Raw genomic sequence first — 22,955 nt, 5'->3', positions numbered from 1 at the left:
TCCCAAGTTGTAGTTTTAATGAACCAATCACATTCAAAGTTATAATTTAAATCAACCGATTACAGCTTCGATTTCAATCACCATAGAAACTCTTATTCTTTTTTCAGTCTTTTAAGGCAAATTTTCTCTTTCCTTATATAACTTGGCTATACTTCTCTTCTTGCAAACTGTAATTTTTTTAATTAAAACTTCGTGGAGTCCCATTCGGTCTGTAATCATACTCGTGGTAACAAAGGATGATTGCAGCCCGAATTGGACTGCACTCAGTCCTATTACTATTACTAATTAAGAGCTAATGTCAACGTGCATCAGAAAAACAGCGGCAAGTCGTTCAAGTTCGTTTTCTCTCCCACGTTCATATTTTGTGGCCCAATATGTCCTAATAATTGTGGTGTAGTTTTTCTGTGAAAATATATTTTAGTTTCTGAGAAATGAGTTTTTTCGTTCGACCGCTCAATTATGGAAATTTTCACCCTGAATATTACCCGAGTTGTGTGACCTCATGTAACGAATTTACTTGACCTCTGGTATTTCTATTTTATCATCTAAAATTAATCCCCTGTCATTATTGAAGCTGGCAAAGAGATATTTAGTTTTTGGTAAATATTTTTGTCCGACATACTTCTCTATGTCGAAAAGTATCTTCAAAGCAAAGACAGTTTTAACAATGACAGATATGATAGAATCTACTGAGCTTCTAGCTTTTAAATGGCAAAAGGATGGTTATAAAGTTACTGTAAAAATTTCTTTTTGAATTGTTCTATCGTGAGACGAACTCAAAGTCCGGCAAAATTTACTTTACTTTACAAAATTTCTAGAACTGCACACGGAAAATTCTGGAATCCACTTCTCTAATGCACACAAAAATAGTAAAAAAATAAGGAAAAAGAGAGAAAAACTGAAAAAGACTGATGAGAAATTCAAAATAAGAACAAGAACAAACAAGAGACTTAAGGTGACAGAGGACACCAAGTGAGTCAACTGGTATCATTTGCATAACATGACGGGCGGGCACATTTTCTGTGCTCCGCAAAACCTATGTGTATTCTTATTCACCTATTTGTCCTTCACCACCTTACTGAAGACTAGGCTGTTCCTGGAGTATCTTCTCTACGCCTGGAAAGAATTTGTATACTTCCCAACAGCTTTCCATGCCTACAATACCGAGCGAAGGAGCATCCAAGCTGCTGGATCGTTTCGTTCAAGACACAACCGATACTCTCTGCCGAGAGTATCGCACCTGTATTAACAAGATTATTTAATCGCTCCCTTGACTCTAGTGTTTTTCCAGCAATTTGGAAACAAGGCAAAGTAACAGCACTCTTCAAGTCTGGTGACAAATCTGACTGTAATAACTACAGGCCCATTACAGTACTTCCGACAGTTAGTAAGATTCTCGAGAGAGCTGTGCATCAACAACTTTATGGCTATTTGACTGAGTCAAACTTACTTACAGCAAAACAGTTTGGCTTTCGCCCTAAACTATCAACCGAATTTGATTTGGCTCATTTCACAGACAGAGTTCTGGAAAAACTTGATAATGGAATGTTGACAGGTGCAGTATTCCTTGATCTTTCGAAAGCTTTTGATACTGTCAACCACAGCCTCCTATTAACAAAGCTTAAGCAAAACGATAACGTTACTAGATGGTTACTGGATGGTTTAAATCTTATCTCAGCAATCGCTTTCAGCTGACTGCTGTTGGTGATGTGCAATCTACACTAAGACCAATTTAAGTTGGCGTTCCTTAAGGGAGCATCCTCGGCCTTTTGTTGTTCTTGGTCTATATCAACGATCTTCCCGAGTGCCTGGAACATTGTGAGGTTGCACTCAACGCTGATGACATCGTGATCTACTTCAGCAGCTCGTGCGTTACCGAGATTGAAATTTTTATCAACAGGGACCTATCTTAGCTTTCTTCGTGGTTTAGTACAAATCGTCTGACTTCGAATGTTTCTAAATCTAAATTCATTTTAATTGGTAGTCCAAAGAAGCTTAGCACCTGTAATGACGTCAATGTAGTTATTGATGACTCGCTGCTCGAATGCACTGATACTTTTAAATACCTCGGCATAAACAAGACGATGACTTGGGGTGACCATGTTGAAGCCATATCAACTAAAATCAATCTAAGACTTAGCTTGCTGAAACGAATAAGTTATTTACTGCCACTTGAAACGCGGATTACTCTGTACAACAGCCTAGTGCGCCCGCTGTTCGATTATGGCGATACTATCTGGGGTGATAAGGGCAATGCTACTCTTATGAATGAATTGCAGCTACTGCAAAACAAGGCTGCCAAGATTATTCTCAGTTTACCTAGTTTTTACTCTTCTACAGAGGCATTAGAAGAACTTTGTTGGCCAACACTTTTTAAACTTAGGTTATTTCACCGCTGTGTCTTCGTTTATAAATATGTAAATGGCATTATAGATTTTAAGTTTGATACAAAGCTAATCAGTGACATCCATTCTTATAATACTCGTGGCAAATCCAATTTTTACTTACCGCGAGTTAGGCGCAATTATGGAAAACAGCGCCTTTTATATCAAGGACTGGGAGAATGGAACAGTTTTTTTAAAAAAACTACGTAATACGGCACTTTCACAGATGCAAGGCAACCGCGGGGATCACCTTACGTTTGATCTGCCGCAATTTAGTTCATGCAATTTATGGTCTTTGAAAAATAAAACAAGTCCTTATTACGCCTAATTGCATGTGAAATCATGTTATTACATGTTAATAATGTACATGAAAAGAGTCTGGGGAATGATCTGACAATTAAACAGATGGCGTGATTGGTAGTGTGAAGTATAAGAAGAGGGCATTGGTTGATGTTCTGGGAGGTAAAATGAGCGAACATAATTACTTCGCATTACTTGCCACCATTTACCAGTGGCAGTACTTACATTTGACCGGTTAGTTAAGGTCAAATCTTCCTTCACACCAGAATGTTTGGCCTCTTTAGCCTGCAAAGAGACAATGCCATAGCCCACCCCATACCTTGTAAACAGCAAATTTGCATGATAGGGAATGGCATATCCAATTGTCCATGTTGTGACATTAACACTGGATGAAAAAAACAAAGACATCAGGTTAAAATACATACTACACATTTCTTTCAGTTCTGCAACCTGAGCAGAATTGGTCTCTATTCTATTAAAAAGCCCCCCAGCATTCCTCAGATACTCACCTATCTTGCTAAGAGCCAGTCGTTGGATTGTTTGTGCCTCTGTTTCATCTTCATTTTCTAAAGTGTCAACTAAACGGTAGTAATATCGAGCCAATGCAATAGCTTGATTGCCAATAAGCCTAACTGGTAATTTGTTATACCTGTTAGTTTCATTATTAAAATGTTCTTTTACTCTTGAAGCCAAGTATCCCAGTCCACACCCCCCCTCACCTGTTGCATGCCTTACATGAGGAAAACCTGTCTTCTGCAGGTATTGTTTTTGGTCCTCCTCTGATTTCTGTAACATTTCTTGCTTTCTGGCACGCTCCCCAACACTGTCTATATCAGAAACCCTCAAAAGAGTCTTTTGGGGTTGTCCCTCCTTAACATCTCCATCTCTATTCCCTATAGGTGCTGCCAGTGCAGAAACAAAAGGATCAAACTTTCCTATTCTTACTGCCTCTAAATATAGGAGATCAATATAATGCTGCCAGGCATTGATCTCACAGTGCATGGGTTCTGGCCTTAACTTGTCTGCAAAATGCCCAATCCTTGGTAGACCTAACTGTCGGATGCCATTTTCAGCCATAAACTGTAACTTTCTGGAATTTTTATTTTTTTCTGAAAGGTTTGGGGGAAGAGAGGCGATAAAATTGTTTACCTTCTCAGTATTAGAGGTTCTCATTTCCATAGTGTAAGGCTTCCAGGTGTCATCTTTACCCACTCCAATACTACCCCCCATAGTGTTCATGTTTCCTTTATGAACATTTGCATATGGGGAAGGATATGTAGCTGCCTGGTTGAGTTCATTGGCAGCCCAGCTCTGCCAGGACATGTCTGCTCCTGGCTGAAATTCAACAGTGCACTCATTATCACAAACAGTCAAAACATTACCTTCCAACATTTTCATCTCTTCAGTGTGCTGCTTCCAGAGGTCATGCATTATTTGATCTTTCTCTTTTACACTTACACAGTGGAGGAGGTACTGGAAGTCCCTACTTCGTACCTGATCTCCAAAGTTCCAGCACACCATACTTCCTATTGACATTGTCAGCTCATTTGTTTCAGGAGCTCCATCATCTGAGAACTGAAAAATAAAATGATTTTCATTTTCATTGAACCCGACAAGTTTACGAGAAAGATGGGGAACTCTCAAGTGCAAATCAATAATCATAAACACCAGGCCAGTGACTGTGCGAGAAACACCTGATACCCCTGGGATCTGTGTGACATGACCAATGTCTAAACTTTTCACAAACTTGTCAACATTGTCATCTGAGAAGCTGAGCTTGGGTAACCTTAAGTCAACTCCAAGACATTTAATGTTACGTGGCAGCCAGACTTCTTTTTCAGCATTAAAAAATGAACTTTGTGTTTTACAGACAATATTATACTTTCTTCTAGACAAATAACTCTGATATTTAAGTGCCACAGACTGTTTCAGTACTTCTTCTGACTTCTGAAAATCATTAATGGCTCTCTCAAAAATACCCTGAAGAAATCGGCCCCTCTTATAACTACTCATTAATTTGGTCATGGTTTCATTACTTGCATTGGCAGCCAAAAAATCCCATGCCCCATACAATGAAGCTTCAAAACCCCCATGAATAAATTCTAAAATGTTTTTAGTTTCTTCCCTTCTCCTATATCTAGTGCTCGACTTATAATCATTAATCATTTCATATGATGTGCTAGCAGCACTCCTTCGTCTTCGGGAATATTCCTCTTGCCCCAACAGCTTTTTCACTTTCTCATATGCCTCCTTTAGTTCTCTCAGTGTCTCCTCTGCTTCACTTATTTCTTTGTCTAGTGTCTCTTTCTCTCCTTTTGATTTTTGCAGTGCTCTTTCTATAAACAAGGATAGGGAATCATCATCAAAATAATGACAATTCCAAAACGGCAAATAAATGAATAAATAATAATCAATTCCGTTTATCTTGCCGCAACTAACCTTCTTACAAGTAGGAAACTAACCTGATTCCTCCACTAGAGAATCTGTCTCCCTTTGTAAAGCCAAGATATCTTGCTCCTTCTTGGATAAAGCATCTTCTTGGACTTGAAGATGGCGAAAGTTGTCTTGCAGCGTTTGGCGCTCCTTATGAATGTTAAAAATGGGCGATGTTTCCCAGAAACGATTTACTTGTCGTTTCGAATCACATTTGCCCACATGGCCTTTCCCTTTGCTGCATTTTCGGCTTTTTCCGCAACATTTACGGTCTCCTTCAGGGCTACAGATGAAATAAAACACTCGACATTGAGCCTGAGGAAATTCAAGATGGCGGCCTAAACTGATCAACGGAGAAAATCGAGTTTACAGGACATTTTCTTACCTGGATTCCTCCGAAGAAATCGGCGAAAACGACGCCATTTACACCAAAGTCCACTTTCAACTTTCGATTTATGGCACGCTCGGTAACTAAACGGTCAAAATTATACTTTTCAGGGAGGAGGACAGGTATTTTGGGTGTATTTTCTTCGTTTTTGTTCTGCGTTTGTCTTAACAGTGGAGCCCCCTAAGTAAAAAATTGTTCTCTCAGTACCAGGACTCTAGAAATACAGAAATCACAGCGGTTGTGTTGACGTATTGGCTTCTGTAAACCCGTTGCTAGCCGATAGCGTACCTATCTTAGACGAGCCGTTTCGTGGAGAAGTCATTCGAAAAACCTGATTTTTTCTTTCTTCTGCCATAAGTGAAAGGCCATAGTCATTCAATATGAAAAAAAGAAGGTTGGTAAGCTTTATCCAATGTAAAATAAACGACTGAAAAAAGCCCTTTAGCTTGACGCTTTAAATCAGCTCAAGCCGGGAACGCGTCATCACGTGACCTCTAAGATAGCAACGGGAGGAATTTACATAGCAACCGATCTTCGTGGTTACCTGTTACTGTTTCCCTTTCCCTGTTCTCTGTTCTCTGTTTCCTGTTCTCTGTTCCCTGTTCCCCGCTCCCTGTTGCCAATTCCCTGCTCCCTGTTCCTTGTTCTTTTTTTCCTTCCCCGTTCTTTATTCCCTATTCCCCGTTTCCAATACTTATTCTCTCATTTTTATTCCCTAACTTTGAGGTAAATAAAGCTATACAAACGGATAGGCAAACTTCACCCTCTTCTCCTGGGTGTAGGACTAAATGCTAGAGTCTTGTTGTTTTATCCAACTCCCACGCTCGACATTCGCATCCCTTCGCGCGCGAAAATAGACCCTGTTTCATATTTATTCGTCGACTCTTATTTATGTCAGTTTATTTCTGAGACAAATCTACCCATTTCCTATTTATTTTTTTATTTCATACATGCATAAGTGTTAATTATCTTTAAATTAGCATTTATTCTGAGGGTATCAGTCTTCATCATAAATATTACAATTTCCTCGATTGTGGTTGGTTTGAAAAACTCACATTTTCCTTTAATTTACTTGCCAACTTTTTATGTTCCATAAGCCAATCACGTCCAAAGTTGTAGTTTAAATCAACCAATCACATTCAAAGATGCAGTTTAAATCAACCGATTACAGCCTCGGTTTCAATCACCATAGAAACACCAGTTCCTTTTCAGTCTTTTAATGCAAATGTTCTCTTTTTTTCATAACTTGGCTATACTTCTCTACTCGCAAATTGTATTTTTTATTATTAATTGGTAATAAGACTTGGTGGAGTCCAATTCGATCTGTAGTCATACTCGTAATAACAAAATATGATTGCAGACCAAATTGGATTTCACTCAGTCCTATTACTATTACTAATTAAGATAAATCAGTAAATAACTTAGCTAATCACATCCTTTTTTTCTGATGTTGTGTATATTGAAATTGATAAAAAGCGGTCATCTAGCTCATCTACAAATCCTTTAGCTGTTAACCCTTTGAACTCTAAGATTGACTTACATCTAATTTCTCCTTACAGTATCACCCCTGAATAAAACAAAAAGGTCACGAGAATAAAGGAAATGATCATCAACTTAAGAACCCTTGATTGTTTCACAAATTCTCCTTGTCAAATCCATTGGAAATATATCGAGAACAGCTTTGACATAATCACGCAGGAAAAAGCGTGAACTCAACTTAAACACACGCAAACTAAACCTAAACTGACGCAGAACTAAACCTAAAGTAATGTAGATAATCAAACAAACCCAAATGAACAAAATGCAAAATGAAACCTTACACATGAAACGTACAAAGGAACAACGTTTAATAATAAATGATCCTAGACGTGATCTGATCAATTCAATTTTCCTCCTTTTTCCCTTTCCTTTTTTTTTTTTTTTTTTTTTTTTTCAATGTAATGCAGAGGTTGGGAGAGTTTAGAGCAAACTTCCTTTTAAAAATTACCTTCAAAGAACCTTTGTGGATGTTCATTTTTTCCCACACTTGTTAAATTCAAATTTGTGGGTTAATCTCTCGGAAGGGAATGATCTGAACCTGTCTGTGTGGCTGAGGTCGTTGATGACATAACATCTTCAAAGCTCACCTAAAACTTGGCATTCTCATAGTATACAATATCGGATTTAAAGAGATTATTTGCTATGCGAATAGGAATTTTATGTCTTTCTTCCCGGGGTTTTGCGAATGTCAGTAGTGTCTCATTGGAGACACGTGCACCGACTTGTTATGTAACAGTTCTTGTTATGTAATAGCATATGGCACATGCGGGGGCTATCGAGCCCCCCGCTTGTAATGTGGTGTCGTGGCCTGGCAACTAAGCTGTTGTGCATTCATTCATTCTTGCTTCGCTGGATGACACGTTCGTTTCAACGTCCCTCCTCCTCCCCTTGTCCTCTCCGCATAGTTCCTTATGTTGTTTTAGTTAAATTTAATTGGCGTTTTTATGCCCTCACCTTTACTGGGCTCAACACAATTTTAGAGCCAATTGTTTTTGTAAATAATTCAAGGAAGTTTTAATGATTAAATCGGCTTTGGGCCTATGCCATTTGTCATTTCACTCCATCCTTGATTGTCAGTCTTTATTCTAGCGCCCAGTAAACGAGCTTGGGTATGCAGCCCACTAATTAACTTATAAGCCCCAAGCCTGGGGAGGGGAGAAAGGCATAAAAAAGAGTTTGCGTAAAGGAAGACGATTGAACCACCCTGTAAACGGAAAAGACCTATTTTAGACAATGAACTTGAAATGTTAGAGGCAAAAAACAGAGAACTAGTTATAACATAAGGCAGCCACAATAGGAGAGAGAGAGAAGTCACAGTGAACGACGTCACAGTCAGTTTCCTTTCCCTATTTGCCGCGCCATGGTGTCGAGGCTGATTCCCACAGCGAAGCTTGACAAAAATGAAAACGTAAGAAACACAAATGACCAAAAGACAAATTGAGATGAATGAACCCCAAGCGTAGTAATAATAGTCCCGTTTATATGTATAGTAATAAATAATTATCAATGCACATGAAAAGAAGAGTGCTGTCAACCAGATAGCGATGATAAGAACTCAGTAGACTGAATTTTTTACCGTACGATGTCTGAAGGGCCAAAACGTTGCATTCAGGCGTTCTAGAGAAATAACAATCATATTTGTTAACGAACAAACGGGAAACCAGATGATAAACACCTGAGGTATATACCAATACGCCCTGTTGTGCCCTCAGAAGTTACATGTCTCTCCAAAATTATAGAATAGATCATGTGCAGAAATTTCCCCGGATAACATGTCTGCAACTGCCAAACTTATCACCAAGTATGTGGTTCGTTTACGAAGATTGCGGTCTCTACAAAATGCAATCACTGTCAACAAATTCAGCACGACTATGGTGACGGACTCAGTCAGGCCCACAACCATCCAGGTTATACACTCCGATGAGGAAGCCATCCGAGAAGTATTTTCCTGTTCCAAATAATTGAAAAATATTAGGGTATTTCCGGCAATGATTTGACAACAGATTACTAACCTGTCTTTTATACTGCGAAAGAGACTAGACTGACGTAACCTCCACACTTTATTTTGGAATTCCTTGAGGCAACAATGTTTATCCATAGTCTTGCATCCTTTCTTCGGTACGTTTTCCTAAATTTTAGCTACTTCCTTTAAAAAAACCCCTCTCCCATATGAAGACGACCTTTGCTTCTGAATTTTTTACCGTACGATGTCTGAAGGGCCAAAACGTTGCATTCAGGCGTTCCAGAGAAATAACAGTCATATTTGTTAACGAACAAACGGGAAACCAGATAATAAACACCTGAGGTATATACCAATACGCCCTGTTGTGCCCCTAGTCGTGCAGGGCAACTAGTTTCTATAGCTAATTAAGACAGCCATCAAGCTCCTTTAGGCTGTTTCAAAGAGATTTTGAACGCTTTCTACGGGTCACAAATCAGGGAATATTGAGCTTGTAACTTTCCGTTCGCGTAGGCTCATTATTGCAAAAGAAAACTAACATGCTGACCCCAAAGCTCGCCTATTCCTCACTCAAATTGAAATAATTATTTTTCAGTTGAAAATTGTAGCTGACAGATCTTATTTTTAAAATTTATTTTGTTTCATTTCTGAATTCCTGCTTGGAAAACACCTTTCCATGTTTTTGTTCATTTTGTCGTGTCGCATGGAATTGACCGCTTATAACAGGAATAAAACTTTTTCAAATACACAGGCTACAATCTGTGCGAGACATGCGACATAGCTTTTTACCCTTCAACGATGCACAATATATTTCATACGAACATGACATGCATGAACCAATCATATATATCTTATATCATTTAGATGAATGACAGCTCATTTGCTATGGTTCAAAGGTTCCCAGAGAGAGAATTATGTGAATTGAAATTTACCCCACTGCTTGTTTTTGTAATGATTTAACGCTTTTTCTCATCTCAAGCCTCATTGCCGATACAATTTACGACTTTTTTCTTGGATGGTGGGTCCTATGTTTTTTGTTTTTTTTTTCATTCTCTAATAAAGTCGACTTTACTTGCCGGCAAAGACTTATTGTGTTTAAATAATGAACAAAATAATACATGGTCGCTTGTAGATTCGGAATTTCTCTTCTCGTGTTTAACTCGATGTCGTCATTTTCATATATGATATATGAACGTTCTAAGTATTAGTGCGTTTTTCTTACCTTTGCGTTTAATTTTTGTTTTTGTTTTGTTCTCCTTTCTAATTTTTTTTTGGCAAGAGGTATTCAAAGTAATCTTCGTTCATTTTCCCCTCTCTTTTTCAACAATTGAGAGGTAATGAAAAAACTGAAATAGAAAGAAAAATTAGGCTGTAGCTTCTTGCTTTCTAGCAGATGCGCATCTCCATAGGTGATTGTGGGCTTGGAAAAATGAAATGATATGTTTTTCAAAGGCTAATAACAAGAAAAGCATCTAAAACGTATTTTATACAAAACGATTATCATTTATTGCCTTAAGTTAAGCGAGTTTTGAAAACTGATACTCTATATCTGAAATTCCTTTCCATCCAAGCTATCAGCTGCACTCGCCAATTTACTCCGCTTGTTTAATAGTTCTAAACGGTTCTAGTTCTCATTTTTTCCTCCAGACATGGTATCATACAAACAATTGTCGAATATCTGGACCCATTTTTCTTTTTCACATTTTACTTCGATCGCCCAAAGATATCAGCTCTAGCTGTCAATTCACTCCGCTTTTTCAAGTAGTTTTCCTTTTTAAATTATTGGTATATTCATGCCACAGAAGATGTTAATCTGTATATAAAAAAATAAAAAAATAAAAAAAATGTTGGGTTTCCTTGACCTCAGTTTTAAGTTTTGATCATAATTCACACAGCCTCAGGTAAATCGACCCAATTAAGGTTTATTGGACAACCCTCCTTTATCAGAAACTCACCTTACCGTCAGTTTTCATTCGAATTTAGGGAGAACTCCGGTTTAGAAACATTGAAAAAGATTAAGAGAGGTTCTTAGTAATTTTCAAGAATCCGACGACAGAAGCAAAATCAAACTTTTTTATTTGCTCCAAAAGACCCTTTTAATGAACTGTTTTCAAAAATAATATTGAAAAGTTCCAGCGAGCTTTATTTTGGCAAAAAATACGAAAACGCTTCTTTCTCCGGATTCTTGAAAATTACTGACAAGCTCTCTTTAGAGCAATTTGTTAAGAAAATAATCTTCAAAACCTACCTCATCTCCGATAACTTTCTTAAAACCTCCTCAGGTTCTTTATAATCTTGTCGAACCTATTCAATTAGGGGACAGATAGGTTACACCGGGGTGTTTTCCTGCGGTTTCCATAGAAAGGAGCAATAAAGACGCTCAGAAGAATTTTGCATGATTCTGTCAACTGATTTTAGGGAACGGTTCAATTTCAGAAAAAAGTTGTTTTTCATCTTGTCACGAACAAGACAAGCGTCATGTATGATACGCGTTGAATCCGTCGGGATCTAGTTCATTCATTACATCGTAAACTTGATCTTTAGTTACATTTAAGCCATGCTATTGCCTTATTTTTTTGTTCATTGCACGGTATCCCGATAGCTTTCCAGGCCCGTTGGGCTCAGTTTCAAATGCCTTCATTACTAGATCTACTATATAAGTATCATCATTGAAAAATATGTCACATGACGAAGCCTTCTATCAAGCATCCTTAGACTCCACGCGTAAAGTGGAAAGTCACGAGTGAGGAAATCTAACATCTCTCATCTTTGTAATCCTTGCCCGACATATTTCAGCAAAGCCTCTTTAAGATCGGCATTATTTTTCCACAAGGCCTCTCTGAAATCTTACAGCGAAATACTAAAAAACTCTTCTAAATCACTCAAGATCAAAACAACTTCACAACTTGAGTAAATGGACTTAACGCACGATGGGACATACAATCACGCCCGCACAGTATCATGGTAGTGGCAGCCCCCGGCCACAGAGATATTCAATTAGATTTGATGTTGAGTTTATTTTTTATTTCAACGTGAATTTCCTTTGGATTTCAGTTTAATTTTGAAATGATTTTTACTTTGATAATGCAATTACTTTTGCTTTTAAATTTCCTTGCTACTTCATTTTACTGTCAATCGTTCTTTTTCCTTTGTTTTGCAGTCACGTTCCATTTTACTATCAGTTTTGATTTTTTTTTTCTTTTATTTTTTATTAAATCTTTCAAAAATTGTAAAATTTTGAGTGGCAGCTCTCGGCCACCATACACGTCCATTCATACTGCTAGGACCAGCGTGTCGATAGCGTCATGTTTGTTAACAGAATAAGAAAGAAGGTAAGCTTTGAGTTCGGTAAAGGAAGAGAGAAGGATGTCATACACGAATTTCGTAATGGGCCTCGCTCACTATAAAGTCTCTGTGCCTTTGTGGTGGAGCATCGGAGCGCAGAATCCAAAGGTCTGCGGTTCGATTCCTAATGGGGGACTCAGAATTTTTTGTTTCTCCAACGCTCGCGACAAGACGAAAAACATATTTCTCCATTTTTTTTTTACCGACTTAAAACTTAGCATCTTTCCTATTCTATTTAATATGATTTCAACCGTTGTACTTTTATTAAGAAAATAATCTTCAAAGCCTACCTTATCTCCAGTAAATTATAATCTTTTGGTGATACAAATTAGAATCGAACAAGGCGTTTGCATGACAAAATTGGTATTTTAGGAGCTGTGCGCAGCTGTTCAGAAAGGAAAAAGTCAATCGTGAGCTGAATAATAATCTCTCTTCAAATGTACAAAACTAAAGGGTTTTTATTATTTGTTTCTTTATAAATGATATATGACAAGAGAAGCCGAGAAAACAAGTCCAGAATGGCGTGGAGAATTCTTGTCTCTAATATACCCTCCGATCAGTTAGGCAATAGCGCAGTTTAACATTTGTCTAACTCATTCAACCAGGTGACAGCTAGGTTACACTGAGGTGATTTCCTGCAGTTTTCCATAGAAAGGAGCAATAAAGACGCTCTAAAGAATTTTGCATGATTCCGTCTACTGCTTTTAGGGGTTAATCTAATTTGAGTTTTTCTGTTTTCATTACAGGTAAAATTTGCAAGTTAAACAAGTTAAAATTAGAAATGTGTTTTGAGTATAAACAAGTTGTCCTTTCATTTAACAATTTAATTTTAATTTTTAATTTAATTTTTAATTTTAATCTTAATTCTTCCTTTCATTTAACATTTAACTCAAGAAGCTAGAGTTGCTCTCGGCTACGCCTCGAGAAACTCTTACGCATCTTTCGTGCTCTCCAAACTTCCCGCATGCTTCATATCTCGATGAACGCACAACTGACGTATGAACCCATTGTTTTATAACATTTTTAACCTGATGGATATATTTTTTCCCCCCCGAGGGATTTTTTTTGTCATGAGCGTGCACAACAGGTATGTGAAGCACGCTCGCGCAATTGAATTTGATTACACAAATTTACTTGCTATGTTATAAATGGTTTTTGTGGTGTTAATCTAAGACACGGTAACTTCAGGCGTTTCCTGCAATAATCAACAATAACATCCAAATGTCTTGGACAGCACACGCAAATTTTAGAATCCACTTCTCTAATGCACTTTAGAAGACATAACATACTTTGCAAAAAATAATAAATAAACAGAGAAAAAGAGAAAAAAAAGACAACGGCTTACATGTGTATAGCTTAAACCATTTAACCCTTTAAGACCCAGATTTTTTTTACAGCATATTTTTTCCCCCGAACGACGACAACATTTTGAGTCACAGATCATCAGGATTTTAATTAAATGCTATAAAACCATATATGTATGTATTCCTTATAAAATTATCTTTCCAAAAAGCTGTGTTTTTATGTAATTAATAACAATTTGAGCCTTTCAGGGTAAGCACAGTACTTGCTCACTGTTTGCGATGAACCCTAAAAGATGAAAACACTGTCATATTTCATCATGGAAAAGATCCCTGCCTGGTTTAGTTTTATGTTAACCAGATTCTGCAATTTCTAAGGAACAGAATGCAAAAAACCCCTTGTGAATATCATAAAAAGAACAGAAATTATGCATTTTTTTGTAATTTCGATCCGGCTCCAAAATGTCAAGCCTTTCAACAACAAACCTGATCTGAAATCTAATAACAGGCAAAGGAGTTTAGAAAAAACCCTTCCATTTGCTCAAAAGGTATATCAAAAGCACAAAACAGTTCAGTGTTCTGAATACAATAAAATAAAAATTCTGAATACAATAAAATTCCCTGAAATTCACAAGCCAGTTGCAATCAGTTCTTGCTAAAAGTTGCAGAGACTAAACTCTCGATTTCAAATGTTCAGAAGAAGACAATGTTGTTTGTGTAAATGCAAAGTACATGTCCAGCAGTCTTTACTACCGCCAGTAAATAGGTGATGTATGCCATTTTTCCCAGCAATTTCTGTCCTTTGTGATGCATAACGGAGTGCGATTACAAGTAACACAGACAATTTGTGACTTGTATCGAAAGTTCTTTCCCAGATCCTGCACAATGGCTTTCTTTGCACAAACAGCACAGTCTCTTCTTGTGTCAGTCACCTCCAGGACATGTCGTCTGTCATTTAGCCTTTTCTCATCTGCCTCAGATAGAGGGAGGGAGGGGGGTCGACCAGATTTTCGACGAAATGACCTTTGTCCAATCAGCTGGCGAGCAACTTCCATTCGGAAGTCAATAAACTCCTGGGAGGACTGGGGATTTGCTTTCCTCATTATAATAAAAGAATCAAGAAGGCAAACCTCCAGGCCATACCCTAAGAGCTTCTTCCATGCCTTTCTTGACTTTCTGACCACAGAAAAGGTCTTGATAAGCTGATCTGATAGGTCCACCCCACCCATGTACTTTTGGTAGTCCACTTGGGCAGGGGGACATGGAACATCGACTTGCTCACGCCCATTCTTCCGTGGTATAGTTGGAAGGGTGCCATCAGGATTTTTAGGTGGGTGAATTGTTGAAAGAAGGTAAACCCCACGCCTGTCAAACCAGCTCATAGCAACAAGTTGATCATGGATTCTAAACTGGTAATGGCCCCTGGGCAGGCGCTTTTCGTCAGCTTTTGCAATAAGAATATCTTTAGGAAATCCTTTCCTTCCAGCCCTGACTGTGCCACAGCAATAAATGCCAGAGTTCATCCGTTCAATGAACAAATGAGGGTCACAGTAGAAATTGTCCATATACAAATGGTGGTTGTTCCCTTCAATTGGTGCAGTGAGATCTCTGACAACACGCCGAGCCAATTTTTTTTCTGTGTTGCCCCCCTCTTTACCAAGATACACTTGAAATTTGTACACATAGCCAGTAAGGGACTCTGATAACACCCAGAGTTTTATCCCCCATTGGGTTGGTTTGTTCTTGATGTACTGTTTGAACGACAGTCTGCCTTTGTGAGGGACCATGGTTTCATCAATTGCAATATCCCTTGAAAGCTTATACTCCCTGCTGATGTTGCGGGAAATAATGTTCAGAAATTCTCTGACTCTGTAAAGTTTATCATATCCAGGATCACCAACTGGGGGTGCAACAGAATTATCAGCCAGGTGGAAATAACGCCAGATTTGTAAAAATCTGGTGCGTGACATTACATTGCTGATACCCTCTTGGTGAATAAGATAATCTTCTTTCCAGTACATTCGAAAACGTGGAAGCTTGATAATGCCCATCAAAATTATTACGCCTATGAAAGCCTCCATTTCTTCCCTTGTAACTGGGTGCCATGCCTGTTTATGTTTGTTTGGGTCAGTTCCAACCATAAAATTATAATAACTGTTGGTTTCCCGGACAATCATTTGCCAGATGTCATCAGTGAAAAGAAGATCAAAATAAAACTTAGCTGGATTGTTCTCTGGATTCACAAATCGTCTAGAAGGACCTGGTGCTGGCTCAGTGAATGGTTGGGATGCTGTGTGAATTCCTGCATCTCTAGACCACTGCAATTCTGGATCAGCATTGCGTGGTTGTCTTCTGTTTTGGCGACCACGGCGAGATCCTCGAGGAACCCCCCTGAAGCGCAGTCTTTGCCCTCGTCTTACACGCGCACCTCTTCCTCGACCACGAGTACTTGTAGGACTCACACTACGATCACGTCCGCCATTATCACTGACTTCTTCATTGCTAACATCTGCATGTTTATAAAAAGAAATTCACATAAGAAGACAAAGAAAAACGAAGTGAAATTATTCGTAAATGACAAATATTTTTCTCCAAATGTAAACAAAGAGCACAAACCTACCAGAACCATCGCTATTTTCGATGAATTCACTCTCACTTTCGCTTGAATCGCCATTGTTTTCGCTTTCTGACACATCTGGTAAGTCTTCCTCGCTTTCATCATCGAAATCACTGACTTCTTCATCATTTACAACTCTCTCCAGAACCTCTTCCAAAGTAAAATACCGCGCCGCCATCTTTAAATCGCCAGCAGTATTCACACAAGAAAATATCGAAGAAAAAACTGTGTCTTGCGAACAGGAATTCGCCAGGAACTGACTCGATAAGAAGCATAACATTTCAACGTATCCAATAATAAGCTTTTTACTTCAATCCCAGAATGCCAGTCGAAGTAAGCCCACATTTTGAAGACCACGTGTTGAATCGTACAAATTTGTACGATTGGGTCTTAAAGGGTTAAAGCACTTTACAGCACTTACAGGATGCAAAGGAACCGCAGGGATCACCTTTCGCGTGGTCTGCCGCAAGTTTTAGTTCGTGCAATTTATGGTCTTTGAAAAATAAAACAAGTGCTTATTACACCAAACTGCATGTAAAATCATGTTTTTACCTGCTAATGATGTACATGAAAAGAGCCTGGGAAATGATCAGACATAGTACAATTAGCTGACAGCTCAGCTCCATGTTTTCTTCTCTAATAACGCACGCTCTTTTAACCAATGACAGCGTGCGCTACATCCGAATATTGTTATAATTAATCATAGTTTTAGGCAACCAATCGCCTATTTACCGCGGCCAAAATTTATCCCACACAAACTTAGCTATTTTTTATTATTTTGTTGCCGTTCACCGAAAAATCGACTAAAATATCGATATAGGCATAATTTCTCTCTGTATTCCCCTTTTCTCGTTCTCCACTCCCAGTCACCTATAAACTGTTCCCTGTTCCCTTTGGCCTTTGCCTTTTGGCTTCGCAATGTTCCCTGTTCCCCGCTCCTTGTTCCCTGCCCCCTGTTCTCTGTTCTCTGTTCCCTGTTCCCTGCTCTCAGTTCCCTGTTCGTTGTTCCCGTGCTCTACTTCTCTTCTCCGTTCACTATTTCCTGTTCCCCGTTCACCGATCCTTATTCCCTTTTTCTTGTTCTCTGAGTTTGAGGTAAATGAGGCGAGACAAACAGATAGGCAAACTACGCCCTCTTCTCGTGGGAGTAGGACTTCATTGCTAGAATCTTCTTGATTTATCCCACTCCCACGCTCGACATTTGCATCCCTTCGCGCAAGAAGATGAAGCCTGTTTCATAATTACTCGTCGACTTTTATTTATGTCAGTTAATTTGTAATACAAATCCACCCATTTCTTATCTTTTTTATTCCATACATGCATTAGTCTTAATTATCTCAGTTTAAATAATGCATTTATGCTGAATCATAAGCAATACAATTTCCTCAAATGTGATTGATTTGAAAAACTCACATTTTCGATTTACTTGCCCACGTTGTTATCGAACAGTTTGCTATAGGACAATTCAACAAGCCAGTCATATCCAAAGTTGTTGCTTAAATTAACCAATCACATTCAAAGTCGTAGTTTAAATCGACCAATCACAGCCTCGGTTTCAATCACCCTAGAAACACTAATTCCTTTGTCAGTCTTTTAATGCAAATTTCCCTTTCTTTCATAACTAAGCTATAATTCTTTTCTCACAAATTGTACTTTTTATAATTAATTGGTAATAAGACTTCGATCATACTCGTGATAACAAAGTATGATTGCAGACCGAATTGGACTCCCCACAGTCCTATTACTATTACTATTAAGATAAATAACTAAATAACTTAGCTAATCACAACCTTTTTTTCTGATTTTTTTTATATTCAAATTGATAAAGAGCGGTCATCTAGCTCATCTACTAATCCTGTAGCTGTTAACCCTTTGAACTCTAAGATTGACTTACATCTAATTTCTCCTTACAGTATCGCCCCTGAATAAAACAAAAAGGTCACGAGAATGAAGAAATGATCATCAACTTAAGAACCCTTGATTGTTTAACAATTCTCCTTGTCAAATGCACTGGAAATATTCGAAGAACAGAATAGAGGAAATGCATATTAACTTTAGGATGTAAAGCGTTAAGATATTTTGTAAAGACAAGCTACTATCTGAATGTTTATTTACATAATATGATAATGCTGAATTGCACAATATGATTAAAATTGAAATCACAATTTCTAATGTGCTTATATTTACTTCTTTGACCAACAAACGGAATCCAGCGAAACTCTACAAAACGTGAAGCGAATCAAGGCAAAGCGATAGAAACGATCAAAGTGAAACAAAGTAGCAAAAAACGGCTTTGACATAATCACGCAGGAAAAAGCGTGAACTCATCTTAAACACACGCGTACGTAAACTAAACCTAAACTGACGCAGAACTAGATCTAAATGAAATCTTTCTCATGAAACGTACAAAGGAACCACGTTTAATAATAAATGATCTGATAAATTCAGTTTTCCTACTCTTTTCCTTTCCTTTTTTAATTTTTTTTTATTTAATGCAGAGGTTGGAGAGTTTAGAGCACTTCTATTAGAAACTACCTTCACAGAACCTTTGTAGAAGTTCATTTCTCCCACACTAGTTAAATTCAAAGTTGTGGGTTAATCTCACGGAGGGAAATGATCTGAACACGTCTATGTGGCTGAGGTCGTTGGCAACATAATATCTTTAAAGCTCGCCTAAAACCTGGCATCCTCATAGAATACAATATCGGATTTAAAAAACAGTTTGCGTAAAGCAAGACGATTGAACCACCCTGTAAACGGAAAATCCCTATTTCAGATAATGAACTTAAAATATCAGTGGCAAAAAACAGAGAACTAGTTATAACATAAGGCAGCCACAATAGGAGAGAGAGAGAAGTCACAGTGAACAACGTCACCGTCAGTTTCCTTTCCCTATTTGCTGCGCCATGGTGACGAGGCTGATTTCCAAAGCGAAGCTTGACGAAAATGAAAACGTAAGAAACACAAATGACCAAAAGACAAATTGAGATGAATGAACCCCAAGCGTAGTAATAATGGTCCCGTTTATATGTATAGTAATAAATCATTATTAACGCACATGAAAAGAGGAGTGCGGTTAACCAGATGGCGATGATAAGAACCCAGTAGAGTGTTGTTTTGATCGTACGATGTCTGAAGGGCCAAAACGTTGCATTCAGGCGTTCTAGAGAAATAACAGTCATATTTGTCAACGAACAAACAGGAAACCAGAGGATGAACACCTGAGGTATATACCAATACGCTCTATTGGGCCCCCAGAAGTTACATGTCTCTCCAACATAATAGAATAGATCGTGTGCAGAAATTCCCCCGGATAACATGTCTGCGACTGCCAAGCTTATCACCAAGTACGTGGATCGTTTACGAAGATTACGGTCTCTACAAAATGCAATCACTGTCAACGAATTCAGCACTACTATGGTGACAGACTCAGTCAGGCCCACAACCATCCAGATTATGCACTCCGGTGAAGAAGCCATCCGAGTAGTCTTTTCCTGTTCCAAATAATTGAGAAAATATTAGGGTTTTCCGGCAATAATTTGACAACAGAATACTGAGAAAGAGACTGACGTAAACTCCACATTTAATTTTGGTATCCCTTGAGGCAACAAAGTTTACCCATGATCTTACATCCCTCCTTCGCTACGTTTTAGTAAATGTTAGCTACGTCCTTTAAAAAAAAACCCTCTCCGATATGAAGACGACCTTTGTTTCCTTACAGGTCGTGCAGGGCAACTAGTCCCTATAGCTGCTTAAGAGAGCCTTTAAACTCCTTTGGGCTGTTTCAAAGAGATTTTGAACACTTTTTACGAGTCACCTTTCGGGTCGATTCATCTGAGGCTGTTTGAATTATGAAAATAACTTCAAACCTCACTTAAGATTGAAGGATATCTAACTTTTTTGTGCGCAGATCAAAGCCTTCTGCGGCATGAATATATCAAAAATGAAAAGGAAAACTACTTGAAAAAGCGGACTGAATTGGCAGCTACAGCTGATATCTTCGGGTGATTGAAGTAAAATGTGTGTCAGAGAGAAATAGGTTCAGATATTCGACACTTGTTTGTATGATACCATGACTGAAGGCAACAAATGATAACCGTTTTGTGTCAAATTCGTTTGATATTCTGTACTTGTGTGTCGTCACTTCCCCTTAAAATTTAGGGTGAGCTCCCTTTTAATTTAGAAACATTGAAATAATCTAATAGGAATTTGTTAAGAAAATAATCTTCAAAGCATACCTCAATATCTCATACCCTATATCTCAAATAACTTTCTTAAAAGCGTCCTCAGGTTCTTTATAATCTTCTGCCGATGAAACTCAGAATCGTGCCAGGCGTCTGTATGGCAAAATTGGCACTTTATGAGCTGTGCGCAGCTGTTTAATAAGGAAAAAGTCGATCTCGAGCTGAATAATAATTAATAGTTAAGAATTCCTGTCTCTAACATACCCCTCGATCGATTAGGCAATAGCGTCGTTAAAAATGTGTCGAACCCATTCGGTTTGGTAACAGATATGTTACACTTTAGTGATTTCCTCTAGTTTTCCATAGAAAGGAGCAATAAAGAAGCTCTGAGGAACTTTGTATGATTCTGTCAACTTCTTTTAGGAAACAGATAAAGATGTTTTTCGTCTTGTCGCGAGCGTTGGACAAAAAAAATAGTAATAATAAAATTCTGAATCCACGTTTACCGACTCAAAACTGACTGTCTTTCTAACTCTATTTAATCTATTTGTAATTCTAGTTTTTCTGTTTTCGTTACTGGTAAAAGTTGCATTAAACAATTTAACAATTATAAATGTGTTTTTCAGTATAGACTAGTTGTCGTTTTAATGTTTTCTTGGTGCTAAATTAAGACGTGGTAGCTTCAAGCGTTTTCGCAATAAATTAAAAATAACATTCAATTGTCTTGCAATGCACACGAAATTCTGGAATCCACTTCTCTAATGTACTTTAGGAGACATGAAAAAACTTTGCAATTACTTAAGAAACACAAAATAGGAACAATAACCAACAAACGATTGAGGGTGATTGAGGACACCACGTGACTTGACTGAAGTGACCGAACCTCTTACCCTTCCAAAGAGCCGATTTTTGCCGATGTACTTTGTTAAGAAAATAATCTTCAAATAATTCCTTATCTCAACTAACTTTCTTAAAAGCGTCCTCAGATTCTTTATAATCTTCCGGCGATAAAACTCAGAATCAAACATGGCGTTGGTGTGGCAAAATTGGCATTTTGGAAGCTGTGCGCAACTGTTCAAGAAGGAAAAAGTCGATCGTTATATGAGTAACAATTTCAATAGTTCGAATGCAGTAGTTTGTTCACATCTAATTCTTGCGTATACTGTACGACTCGCTATACTAAATGCGGTAGAATTGGAACAAAATGGCTAGGGTTTTTTTTTTACCTTTATTGAGGAATGTTGTGTTGTGATTGAAAAGAACATCGACAAAAAGCCTGCAAATAGAATTAGTTACCAAATATGATACAAAGGATGCTTAAAAGGAAAGTTTGGAAGGGGGGCTCCATATCCGTTAGCAGATTTGGACGGGGGTCCAGATCCGCAGGGGGTCCAAATCAGCTGTGACACCAGGGCAACGTATCGAGTCATTTGAAATACTACCAGCTATCCTTGGAAATCCTCGATTACAAGGTAATTTTGATCGCGATATGGAAAAAAAATATAACAGTTATTGGTATAATCTAAACATCCGAACACTTCAAGAAACACTGGAAATGCGGTGGAGGTACTTGTTAACAGCCACAGCACAAGGGAAACGGCGAGGCAGTAAAAGGAAGCCAAACTGACAGGAGATGTTTTCGAAGTTTTCGGAATTACAGTTGTAGTCGGGTAACATGAAAGAAGTTAATGCCTTCCAGCTAAATTTTAATGAGTTCAGTAACAAGCTGGTGGCAGCTTTTACGACAAATGGCGTTGAAATCTCAGTCTCCTTTCACTGCCTCACATTCTTCTTTTTGCTCTAGATGCTAAAAAAATACTTTTACTACATTTCCAGTGTCCTCTTAGGTGTTCTGATGTTTAGAACATACCATTAACTGTTTTATTTTTTCCAAATGAGGACTGAAATACCCGAAGCCACTCCAATCTTTGCTTTCCATGAATCAAGCAAAAATTTTAAAAGATAAAATTCTCATTAAAATGTAAAATTCTTCAGTCCATTTTAATAGCTTTCGACTCTAATTCGTTACATTAACTAATTTTGGTTCCAACTTGTAGAACCTGCGAAACAGGTCACATGACAAAGAGAAAAGTTTGCACAATCACGTCATGCAATACATCGAGCTGGGTTTGTCCAGTTGATTTTAATGGTCGCATGGAAATGTTGAGTTTGTCGCTCAAAACCGTTGTGGTCCATAAGAGCGTAACATCATTAATAATTACAGAAACAAATTTGCAGAAAGGAGGGTATAGTTCATCGGGTTCCGTATACTAAATCTTGAGACAAACTGCAAGAATTATTTCAGCATGCGTGTTGTTGTGTAAATATAAACACTGTAACCTATTTTAACTTGTTTTTGTGTCCTTTTAAGCAACGCGATATGTCTGTTATGAATTTTTGATATGCAAATTAAGGTCGAATAGAAGGGTCTCCTCTGATCACACTGGTATGAAAAATATTTCAGCGGAAGTTTCCATATTTTGTCTGCGAACTAACTGAATACA

The 22,955-nt window shown here is 38.0% G+C and overlaps 4 protein-coding genes and 1 pseudogene across 4 annotated transcripts in view; all 5 read right to left on the bottom strand.

Annotated features, from left to right (window-relative positions):
- Nucleotides 1-2,732: 2,732 nt before the first annotated feature.
- LOC131777122 (uncharacterized) lies at nt 2,733-4,905 on the bottom strand. The gene has a single exon (XM_066173961.1). The coding sequence runs from the start codon at nt 4,848-4,850 to the stop codon at nt 2,733-2,735; it is 2,118 nt and encodes a 705-aa protein (XP_066030058.1). The 5' UTR covers nt 4,851-4,905.
- Nucleotides 4,906-8,065: 3,160 nt separating this feature from the next.
- Nucleotides 8,066-8,977, bottom strand: LOC136284134 (lysophosphatidic acid receptor 1-B-like; annotated as a pseudogene).
- A 5,010-nt stretch (nt 8,978-13,987) lies between these two features.
- Nucleotides 13,988-15,692, bottom strand: LOC136284446 (piggyBac transposable element-derived protein 4-like). Its single transcript, XM_066174784.1, has one exon. It carries the CDS (start codon nt 15,669-15,671, stop codon nt 14,400-14,402), a length of 1,272 nt encoding a protein of 423 aa, XP_066030881.1. The 5' UTR covers nt 15,672-15,692; the 3' UTR covers nt 13,988-14,399.
- A 23-nt stretch (nt 15,693-15,715) lies between these two features.
- On the bottom strand, nt 15,716-16,509 carry LOC136284133 (uncharacterized). Its single transcript, XM_066173959.1, has 3 exons — nt 16,271-16,509; nt 15,832-16,159; nt 15,716-15,758 (listed from the first exon to the last, which is right to left on the bottom strand). Exons 1-3 carry the CDS (start codon nt 16,443-16,445, stop codon nt 15,716-15,718), a joined length of 546 nt encoding a protein of 181 aa, XP_066030056.1. The 5' UTR covers nt 16,446-16,509.
- Nucleotides 16,510-18,849: 2,340 nt separating this feature from the next.
- Nucleotides 18,850-22,955, bottom strand: part of LOC136284132 (histamine H2 receptor-like) — a 7,735-nt gene continuing 3,629 nt past the window's right edge. Inside the window, exon 2 of the mRNA XM_066173958.1 lies at nt 18,850-19,761. Within this exon, the coding sequence (XP_066030055.1) occupies nt 18,850-19,746 (897 nt within the window). The 5' untranslated portion in view covers nt 19,747-19,761. The remainder of the gene's footprint in view (nt 19,762-22,955) is intronic.

This window comes from Pocillopora verrucosa, chromosome 11 (assembly GCF_036669915.1).
Source record: "Pocillopora verrucosa isolate sample1 chromosome 11, ASM3666991v2, whole genome shotgun sequence".
NCBI lineage: Eukaryota > Metazoa > Cnidaria > Anthozoa > Scleractinia > Pocilloporidae > Pocillopora > Pocillopora verrucosa.
This window is presented reverse-complemented; position numbering and strand designations above follow the sequence as displayed.

Coding starts and splice junctions, on each gene's coding strand:
- LOC136284446 (XM_066174784.1), bottom strand. CDS start 15,671: ATGTACTGGAAAGAAGATTATCTTATTCACCAAGAGGGTATCAGCAAT.
- LOC131777122 (XM_066173961.1), bottom strand. CDS start 4,850: ATGATTAATGATTATAAGTCGAGCACTAGATATAGGAGAAGGGAAGAA.
- LOC136284133 (XM_066173959.1), bottom strand. CDS start 16,445: ATGGCGGCGCGGTATTTTACTTTGGAAGAGGTTCTGGAGAGAGTTGTA. Junction 16,160..16,270: donor CGAAAATAGCGATGGTTCTG/GTAGGTTTGTGC, acceptor ATAAACATGCAG/ATGTTAGCAATGAAGAAGTC. Junction 15,759..15,831: donor CTTTTCACTGATGACATCTG/GCAAATGATTGT, acceptor AAACATAAACAG/GCATGGCACCCAGTTACAAG.